This window comes from Tribolium madens, unplaced genomic scaffold (genome assembly GCF_015345945.1).
Source record: "Tribolium madens isolate multiple individuals breed KSU strain unplaced genomic scaffold, Tmad_KSU_1.1 Scaffold_3;HRSCAF=73;Tcas5.2_LG2, whole genome shotgun sequence".
Lineage (NCBI taxonomy): Eukaryota > Metazoa > Arthropoda > Insecta > Coleoptera > Tenebrionidae > Tribolium > Tribolium madens.
Genome location: NW_025401006.1, coordinates 11,246,926 through 11,258,030, shown reverse-complemented (window position 1 = coordinate 11,258,030; position 11,105 = coordinate 11,246,926). Strand labels below are relative to the sequence as shown.

The 11,105-nt window shown below is 30.8% G+C and overlaps 1 protein-coding gene across 2 annotated transcripts in view; it reads right to left on the bottom strand.

Moving 5' to 3' along the window:
- LOC123008102 overlaps positions 1 to 11,105 on the bottom strand; it is a 52,609-nt gene that overhangs the window by 39,958 nt on the left and 1,546 nt on the right. The window contains exons 1-3 of one of the 2 annotated variants that reach the window (XM_044403717.1): positions 8,113 to 8,365; positions 5,823 to 5,978; positions 2,311 to 2,547 (exon numbers count right to left, since the gene is read on the bottom strand). In XM_044403717.1, coding sequence (XP_044259652.1) covers positions 2,311 to 2,547; positions 5,823 to 5,863 — 278 coding nt within the window. In that variant the 5' untranslated portion in view covers positions 5,864 to 5,978; positions 8,113 to 8,365. Of the gene's footprint in view, positions 1 to 2,310; positions 2,548 to 5,822; positions 5,979 to 8,112; positions 8,366 to 11,105 lie in introns of those variants that run through there. The other variant, XM_044403716.1, reaches the window with a different exon arrangement.

Genomic DNA, 11,105 nt, shown 5'->3' with positions numbered 1-11,105 from the left:
TAAACAGAGTGGCAACACAGCAAAAATATGTTTTTGGCGGCTTTTATGATTTAACCGGACAACTAAAATTTTGCAATTTTTTACATTGCAATATTTTTGTTATTCTTTGTCGGTTTTCGATTAATTTTTGTTCGGCTTAAAGAACGAACTTTGCAGAACACTTAATTATTTTTTTCAATTTCAATTTAATTCAATAATAGAGACAAAATTAAGTTTTTACTTATTTCAGATTATTGCCCGTTCTTTTCTGAATAAGGAACAATTTGTTCCAAAATTTTATCTTCTGGTGTCCCAGAGATACAAAGCATTGCTTTTCTAATGTTACTAAATATTTGTTCAGAAAGTAGGCTACATAAAAAGGTAGTTAAACCGAAAATTATTGCTTATGTCACCAAAAAAGCACAATTACGACTTTGAACACAGAAAATCTAAAAAACTTGAACCTTCAAAGGGTTACAACAAGTAAAACGGTTAATTATTGGAAGCTTCCATGCGCCTATTTTGACGTTTTGGCATATTCGACCTACACTAAACCATAAACCATAAACCGACCCTCATTATTTGGGTCCTCTTACCTAACCGCAGTTATAAACCATTTGGGAGGGGAAAGTAATAAAAATGCTTTTGCATTTAGCCTCAACATTTCTTTTAAGTAAATCTTGTCATGGGATTTTATTTCATTAATAATAATTATTATAATTAAGGGTGTGTAAAATGTGTGTTATACTGAAACGAGCAAATTTGTGATTTTAAAATGTCATTATTCTGTCTCAATGGAAAGAAAAGTAAATTTTTTCTTGCTTTTGAGTTTCATCACAATGGCGGTTTTATTTTTTCGACAAAAATGTAACTTTGACAATTAATTAATTAATTACTGTAACCGGTATTGTCAACAAAACAATAAAATGCTGCAAAGATTTGTTGCTCTCATTATAGCAGAATATTAATTGTTTCAATGGAAGGGTAAATTGTTGATATAATTTGTGACACTTTATTGATTATTTTTGTTGTTTTCATTTTGGTTCTTAGAATCTCGAACCTAGACATTAGTATTTCTGTGAAAAATAATTCTTCATAGAATTATATTTAGATTATTTCAACTAGACGGTCAGGTCAGAAATGAAAAGAGGAATTCGAAATTATACGATGGGTTCCTCACTCGCCTGATCTAAATCCAATAGAAAATNTTATTTCAACTAGACGGTCAGGTCAGAAATGAAAAGAGGAATTCGAAATTATACGATGGGTTCCTCACTCGCCTGATCTAAATCCAATAGAAAATTTATAGGYCAATATAGTTCGCAACTATCYAAAWTTTCAACCCAAAGTTCGCGAACGWAATTTAAAAAAATTGGCGCAGCASGTTAATAACGTTTGGGAACATTACTGTTTTGTCGATAATACCAATTACAATAATGAATTAATTAATTGACAAAGTTACAATTCTGTCAAAAAAATAAAACCGCCATTGTGATGGGACTTAAAAAGCAGAGAAAAATACCAATATCAAGAAAAAATTAGCTTTTTTTCAGTGAGACAGAATAATGACGTTTTAAAATTACAAATTTGCTCGTTTGAACATACTTTACACACGTTTAATTATAATAATTATCATTAATGAAATAATATCCCACGACAAGATTTACTTAAAAGAAATGTTGAGGCTAAATGCAAAAGCATTTTTATTACTTATAACTTATAGCGGTTAGGTACGAGAACCCAAATAATGAGGGTCGGTTTATGTACACGTCATTTTCAACTTTTCTGAGTGTACATAATTTAGAAAAAAATGGGCAATAATCTGAAATCAGTAAAAACTTAATTTTGTCTCTTCGCACACCACAGCTCAGTATAAAAATAAGTAAAAAAAACAGTGTCTTTGTCTTTTGAGCATCACATTTAGAAGACAAAACTAGATGTTATTGAATTAAATTACAATGATCTACAAAGTTTTTTCTTTAAGCCAAARAAAAATTCGTCGAAATCCGACAAAAAATAACAAAAATATTTCAACGTGAAAAATCGAAAAATGTTAGTTGTCCGGTTAATTTTGGCGACCAATGTAATAGAAACACTGATCAGATAAAGTCAATCACTCGACCCGATGTCATTAGTCGCGAAGCCAGTCTTCTGGAACTTAGTCCCGAAGAAGATCAGATTAAAAACGACAAAAACCAAACTGTGTCTTGCACTTAATTACGAGAAACGTCCCAACGGGAATGAATTGGATTTAGGCGTTTGTGCATCTATGAGGTAACATTCGGTTGATTTTAATCTTGTGGGAGAATAGACCAACTGAGATCSACTTACATGTGTTTGTGGCAGACGGTGCAGACCCAATCGGTTGTCCTTAATGAGTATTCCCTACATCCCTTGCATACTTTCAATCTGCAAGCTGGGCAATAGGCTCCTCGGTTGATTACTCGACCCAATTCTACGCGACATCGGCCACAGGATCGATCAGGATCCGGCCCTGTGCTGTCCCAATCAGCCGATGGCCTCAAAGCGCCCTTTCTTCGCAAGTTTTGGAGTTCGGCTTTCAAGTGCCTGCGAATAAAGCCACGATTAATTGCTTCGGCGGCGAGAAATGTGACGCATCTGCTCGAATTTGCTTGAGTTTTATAATAAATGAAGCTATTTTAAAACAAACTAAGCCCGAAAGGGCACTTAAAAATAAACTTATTACAAATGGAGCTTGTCTTAGTAATACGCAGGTGCTGGCCATTAATTGATTGATGAATTCTGATAAAAAATTAAACGCTAACACTCCCTATTTCTCAAATCCACAGAGTATTCAAAAATGAGCCACACATTTTTGTTAATACGTTAGAATTTCAGTTTATTCGATCACTAGTATAGAATTCAACGGGGTGAACAAATTTAGCYTATAAAAATGTGATCGGGTTTTAAGAACGATTTTTTTTTGTTTTTGAGTTTTGTAATTTTTTTGGCTACTTAAATGTTTTTTTTTGATAAAAATTGTATAGAATGTAGATATTCTACATAGTTGTAATCCTTAAATCATAGCCTTTGTAAAAAAAGTTTTATAATAATATGTCATTTGAAAAAACTGAAAATTGTACGGAATTTAAAACAAAAAATTCAAAAAATTTTATTTTTGAGAAATTAATGAATTAGTTTTCCAAAAAAAAATTGTTTAAGCAAAAAACGTTTGGTTTCCACTTTATTTTCACCTGACATTTAAATAGAAATGTTTAAAGAAAATAAATTTGTGAAAGAATAAAATTCAGAGTCAGAGTTAATTTATTACAAATAATTTTATTTCGAAAATTAATATCTTATATTGTTTTTATGGTCCATTTAAGCTTACCTCTTATGTTAATAGGTATACGCTCTTCTATAAAAAACGCCGTCAATCACATATAAGTACATAAAATCTTAACTTTTGCTATTATTCTGACAAATTTTTTAAAACAATTTCTAAATTTAGTAAAATTCCTGATCCAATATTAGCGTTGGATAAAATTTTAAAGACAACACAAATTTCATAGTTTAGAAATCTCAGTCTATTAAACTACGACCTCGATTTTTAAACTGTCTACAACCCTTGTTGTCTTATAGCAATTAAAACAACAACACTTTTTAAACTATACAACTTATGTTGTCTTCAAAAATTTTTCCAACACTAATATTGAATAAGAAATTTTACTAAATTCAGAAATTGTCCTAAAGAAATTTGTCAAAATTGACAAAATAATAGTATATTAGGTATAACACAAGGTAGAGAAGAGATATTTTATAGCCGAGCTGTTTATTTAATAAATGCGAGGCTATAAAAATCTTCTCTACCGTGTTTTATATAACATTTTTTTCACTACTAGCACATTAATTACCCAGAAATACAACCGTGAAAAATATAACCCTACTAAATGGACATGTATGTGGCCTCAGACGTAACATGTCGTAATTCACAACTACAATTTTTGTTAATTCACTATTACCTACAGTAATTAATTACTTACCTGAGTTATTAACTTAAATTGGAAGTATTATTTTTTCTTTTCATAAACGAGGTTATGTCACTTTTGTACTTCTGCAACTTATTACTTATTAAAAAAAATTCTAACTTCATAATATGAAATATTTGTTAAAATAACAAAGAAACTGTAAAAAAAGGAAAAAAGTGTTAAAACCGATAGTAGGTATTTTAACAAGAAATAAACCCATTTGTTGCTTTGACGGTTTTGAGTAGACAGAAGATTAGAGTTGGGGTTATTCTGATGTTTTTAATGAGGAAATTTAAGTCTTTTTTATTTGATTTTACATTAATTCATCTCCAAATACTTCCGTTAGTAGTTTTGATGGTAATAGTTTTCAATAATAATATTCTAGAAATATTTGTATTAATGTAATACCCTCCAACATCGGCATTTACCCACCTCTAATACATTATAGCCTTGGTCTATAATGAAAATGATTATTGACTATTAGGAGACAAAAACAACTTCACAACCTCTCGACAAACTAAATAATGGTATCTTTTACAGCTAGTAGTGAAAAAGAGTATTTTATGTATTTATAAATGAATCGGTGAGTAGAAGAACATTTCAAGTCCAAAAAAATAACTTTTTCAAACTAAAGAAAATTGGTTAGTTTTTTAAACACTTATTACAATATAAAAATTACTGTGATGATTTTAAAGAATAGCAAGTTTATAATGAAAGTTGTCTAAAGCAACAAATAAACAGGATTTACATACTACACAAAATTGGACTTAAATTGTTTTTCCACTCGCCGATTCAAATAAGAAGTAAACTTAAATGCACCATAGAAACAGAATACGATTAGAAAAATAACTATAAATTACACAAATACATAAAAAAATGCTTATAATAGGTTTTATGAACATCACTTATGTTCTCTCTTTCTACGTTTAATATTAATTGCAATAATAGCAACCAATAGTTTAATTGCTACTAAAACTGCCAATTATCAATTAATTAGTAGAAATTTTTCATAACCTTCACTGCTAGGTTAAAGATAATATAATCTGGTGGGCGTTAAAAATGCTGAATATAGCGGGCCTGCAACATCCCACAACAAAATTTAAAATAATTTTTTAGCTCGTATCATGCAACATCATAACATTTGAGTAACAATTTTTCATTCCGTTTAATAAATCGCAGCTAGTATTTCATACTTTCCCTTGAAAATAATAATTCATATACCCAATTAAATACCAAATAGTGCTAACACATTTTGTTAATTGATTTTTAAACGGTTTTTAAATAGCTGGAGGCAACTATTCGAATAAATGCATGGATGTAATGTTATCGACGAAACATTAAACTTTACATGCGCTTTTCGCATGAATTACGGAAAATAAATGCAGTAATTTTATACAACGTGAGCAAAAAATGTTAGCAAATATATTGTGACTCACCTTTCTGCTTATTGCCACGCAGATATTACATTACAAATTGAATCAAAATGCACGTAGAGTAGAATGAGCCATAATTTTGATTATTTGCTCATAAATTATTATCAATAGTTGAAACATGACCAACAACAATACAAATCGAAAGCAGATACGAGTGTAGAAAAAAACTGTGCTTTATTTATTTTAATATTTATTTACAAATTTTTTTTCAGTCTAAATGAAATATTCATTTAATTAATTTTTAATTATTCTCCCAGCTAGGAAATTGCTGATGGTAAACCCCACAATTAGGGACCTTGATAATTTCGATGAATAATATGGAACCTTGGGTACGAAAAAAAATTAATCACTTGTCAATCTTTGACTAAAATTGAATAGCAAGACTATTTCTTATTGTTAGTAGAAGAAAAAAAAAACTTACCCATTGTCGTCCGTATTGAAAAATGCAGCAATCGCAGCCATTAGATTCGATTCGGTTTAGAATATCACGCCCCGATTTTAATAATTTATTATTTCGCAACTTCCATAACGTGTTGTTTGATTGTGTAGTAGTGGCAAGAGACATAGATTCATTTTGCTGTAAAATAATTTATGCCAGGTATATAAGATAGTGTTTATTGATTAATTAAAAAAGGGTTATTAGATAAATGTTCGCAGATAAAATCAGTGCGGTTTCAATCATCCGACTCAAAATGATTGTTATTACAAAATTCACGGTCCGTCAGTCAAGCAGTGAAATTTCCTTTTTATCAAAGAGATTCTACAGAGTTTACTTACGGGCTTGATGTTTACTGCCTGATACAATGGAAGTTTTTTCTTTGTGAATTAATTAAATTTAAAAATATAAAACATGTTCACTTAATTACAGTTGCCTCGTTTGGCAGAATAATATCACATTTGTGATCAAAATCCTCGATAACAAATGACCATTAAGAGGTTTTATCTAAGGTATTAAAGACGGGAGAAGCAGAAAATTGTGTAATTATCGTCACTCCTACAATATTTTTATGAAAATGTGGAGATTGTAATGACAAAATTCTTAGTCCAATTACGATAATAAGCTCGAATAAAGAAGTTCTTGCATGGTTCGAGTTATAACCGTCAATATTATAATCACAATAACTGTTTTTTAACTTTGCAAGACCAAAAAATCCTGTTTGTATYGTAGAAGAATAAAACAAGTAAAAGGCGTGCTAAGTGCTAACTAGGAAGATATTTACATTTTTTYTGTAGTCTGGAATGAAAATTTAACAGTGAAGTTAATAATTTACAAAGTGAGCAAGATGATGTTCTGTTCTTGAACTTTAAAATGTTGTAATTTCTCTTCAAGATTAACATAAAATGTAAGTTARATTATTATAACAGTACAATTTACTGTAGTCAATGGCTTTTGTTGTTTTTGTAAATTGAAACATTAAAAGCATGTTTTTCATAATTATGTTTATTAAATTCACATTTGCATTTTAATTTTAATTCTCTAAAATTTTAGTAAACAAGGGCGAACATGTCAATGAAATTGTAGAGTTCAAAGTGTCGTAAAATCAACAAACACAAAGTGGGCCAAACGAACATGATGATACAGGAAACAGAAAAACTTGCGTAACTGTAACTATGCTACAAGATAAGAAAAACTATAAACTAGACCCAAAAATGCGCAAGAGATAAGCAAAACTAGAAGGTGGACCCGAAAATTCGTAACTCAACTCAAAGTTGAGATTAAATTTAAAAATTGTGGTTTTCTTACAAAMGGAGAAATAAAACAAAAATACGTTCTTTGTCAAGAAAAACATGCAAAATAGATTAGTCACTGAAAATGCATTTCATGAAACATTTCCTGTTCTCAGTTGCAACTTAAAATATAACTAAAAATTATTTAGGCTTACATCATTATTACATTTTTTATCAGTTTTCACTTGCTGAAATGCTAAAATTGTGTAATAATAAGCTTCATTCACGTAAATTGTAATTTCTTTCCTCCTTGTTTATGTCAAGTTACCAGGAAACTGAAACCAAACTTTCATATAACCCCTTTTTAATTAATTATGTACATAATTCTAATTTGATTATTATTAGCGTCGATTAGATAAATCGATTCCAAATATAGTAGTCCGAGCTTTGGTCGTTGACCGTTCAAGTAAAACAATTTCCATAAGTTTCAATCTTGAAAAGCCAAAAAGTGATCCAAATAATTGTAAAACTCCTGTTTTGACATACTTTCGAATTTTGCATGATAGCTGCAAGAGTTGACTTATGCAACAAAGGTGATAATTCGGTATTGTTCTAATTAAACCAGTGGTTAAATCCAWGTAATTAATTCCACCTTTAGCGGCGCCAAACACAAGGTCAATGAAAAGGTTCTAGCAACAACTTTTTTCCGTTTTATTACACCGCTTTACAAACTACAAAAAGAGCAATGAAAGTGATTCGGTTTCATGTTATTTTTCCCAATATTCTGAGCGTGAAGGCAAGACAAAGAACAAGTGGGTTGCAAAGTATGGCACATAATTGATAAAGCCAGGATTGCTCTTCCTTTTATTGCATCTATCCTGCAGGGTTATTGACCGTTGCGGTATAAAGAGACTCATGTATTATGTGGTATCTTAATACCACTGAAAGTACTTGATCAAAAGTTCATGAGTACTCTAGTGATGTCAATGCTTCCTGATCAATGACACCGCGCACCCAACCCTCAGCGTCACACCCCCATATACCTGGGCATAAATTCAGCAGGTTCACGTGGTCTAAGCCCCAGCGGAGATATCACTGCTTGGTTAGGACACAAACCCACGAAACTTCACAGACGAAATGAATTTTTCCTTCGCYAAAACACACTAAATAACAAATCCGATTTTTCTAATTTGGACAAGRTCATTTCGACACTATTTTTAATTTGTCACTAGGAACTGGCCGGTCCCACAAAGATTTCACTTTTGTATACTCCAAAGTCTATACTTCACCTCCGTAAGAGATTGTACAGTTCCTCTCAAGGTGTGGAACACTACGCAGGCGCTGCACAACAGTTATTCAACTCTTGAGACAAGTTTACAAGGTAAAATATAAGCAACAGGTGGCGATGGCTAATTTTCGAAAAATCTCATGCCATCGGAACAGATGATGTTTGCTTTGTGATAAGATAATGCAACTAATTTAGACCTCCAACATGAAGAATTATTGCAGAAATCATTGAATTTAGCCAATTTAASAATTTTAACATGGCTAACATCATGGTATCACAAATTTTTAATTGCTTTAAACAATGATATGTGCACAAAAATGCAAAGCAAGTCCTGTTATACGGATGAGAAACGTTCTTTCATAATGTGTAGCAAAAAGGAAACCATTGTGCTTATCTGAGTGCACATCAAAAATGTTCCACAGCTTTGTCCAGACTCACGCAATTAATCATAATGAAACAAAGCAGAAATACATTATTTAGTATGTTTATTATGTTATTCAAAATATGTAATTTAATGTTCTTAGTCTAAAAAAACTTAGTACAAACTGTAGTTTTAATAATTTCCTGATTATGTAACAAGTTGCATCTCGTTATGCAATTCTCTAACAAAAAGTTAACTCTCGAACAAGCAAAATAAATGAATAGTAAACAAAATTTTCTGTTATTTTAATATTACCGTTGCCAGTAGCAGTTAATCAAATATTCAGCAGTAAATCACAAAAATAAAAATCAACAAATTTTAAATTTGCTTTGTTTAAATCGACCCTCAATATCCCTGTGTAAATCTGGCTTTCTGAGAACACTCGTGAGATTGGCGACTGCTAAGCAAAGTAGGTATTGTTACACCCACTGTCATATCCATCCAATAGCAGAAACTGCAGACTGTCAATAATTCAACTGTGTTTAAAATTTTAAAATTAACGTTGTTTTTTGAAGTTTAATCACCATCGTGTTTGTCCCCATGTACGAAGTGGATTTCATTCCTATTAAAACTTTCTAGACACACGAAATACCTTCATTAAGATAAAATTTCGTCCTCACCAACTAGTTTGCAAAAAATGCTTTCTCAGGAGTTAAGTTTCAAAGCAAAAAAATTGACTGGAAATCTTCTCTTCTTTCAATGAGTGAAAAATAATAAAAAGCGTAGCCGTTTATTAAAACAAAAAACCATTTTTGTCGTCCTACTTTTCTATTCCTGTAGGGTGAAGGAAAGTACAGTGGGTGGGTAGGACCGATTTTTCTTCAGAGAATGATTCAGTTATTTAAATAGTACAGGTGTGACTGAAAGGAGGATGAAAACATTTGAATTTATCACTGCTTCCTCTTTCAACTGGCTTTCATAACGCAAATAGTATGTCAACGGCACTGAAATATCAAGCTTATCGAGGCGTTGCTCTTTTATGTGGTGTAAATTAAATTTTAATATGCAACGATCAACAAAGAAAACTTTTTCTATTTAGTAAAAAATACACTCATTAAACAGTAGCTGACAGAACATTGCAAATTATAAGCGTTTTCCTTTGTAGATAATTAAGGAAATAGAGTGGGTTGCCACATCCGCTTATAAGTTACACTTTTCGCACCTTGTGTTTAAAAATAATCTTAAATTTTTGATAAAACAATAAAAATTTGCATGATGTTCCAATTGACAGAATTACTTTGAGATACTAAACCATATCAGGCTCGATATAAGCATATAAAGGTTCTTTTAGGAGCTTTTTACAGATGGTCTTCACATTCATTGATAAAGTGAAATGTTCCTCTAATGACAGGCTTACTGCTTACTTCAAAGGCTGTTTGAACTTTCGATATCTTTACTAAAATCGATAAAATCTTAAAATTAAATTACTCACATCTTAAACCCTCTCCCTGTAGACGATTGTTCGTAAATAATTTAAACCAACTTCAAGCGCTGGTTTATTTTATTATTGATCGTATTGTTGCTAGTAATTACCTAGTCTTTGTATAGGAATAACTCCTGAGGCTAATCTCCAAAATAAARATTTTCTAATCTAGATCGGTTCCGCTTATTGTATTGAATTTTGACAAAATCGAAAGCAATTACARAAATTGTTGCAGATTCTAAGTCCCTTTGCCTTTGTGCAAGTTAAATTTCCGGTTAATAATCTTAGTAATTACTCATGCAATAACAGTTAATTATTACAGATTTACGCTTACAGAGATAATCTAACAGACTTTACAGATTAGGATGTTGATGATACGTTCACACACCAATTCGTCAAATAGATAATAAAGTTCTTGTCACATAAAAAGACTAAATTCTTAAGTTAGTAAAAAGTCAGTTATTTATGGGCAACAAATCACTTTTCTGATGAAACTAATCGAATAATTTATCACATTAAGCACGCTACTGTGTTACAAGATTTTGAAATTGGAGTGGATCAGCCGAAACGAATCGCGACTCAAAAAGTAATGCTCAACAAGTCTAAAACATCTACATTCTCAGAAATGAGAATTTGTTTTTTCAACCACCTATTATTATGGTTAAAATTAAATTTTTCACGTACGCTACATTGTAAAGTTTTTAAAGAGAAAAATCCCAACACTGGCAAAATAACACAAAAACTGAAACTGAACGAAATATTGATGTTAGAAAATAAGGGAAAATATCAAGTTTGACTGTTAATTTTTGCTAATTTGAATGGTCTTATGAAATTAAAAATATACCAGTATTATAAAAAACATCTTTTACATTCTCAGAAACGAGAATTTGTTTTTTCAACCACT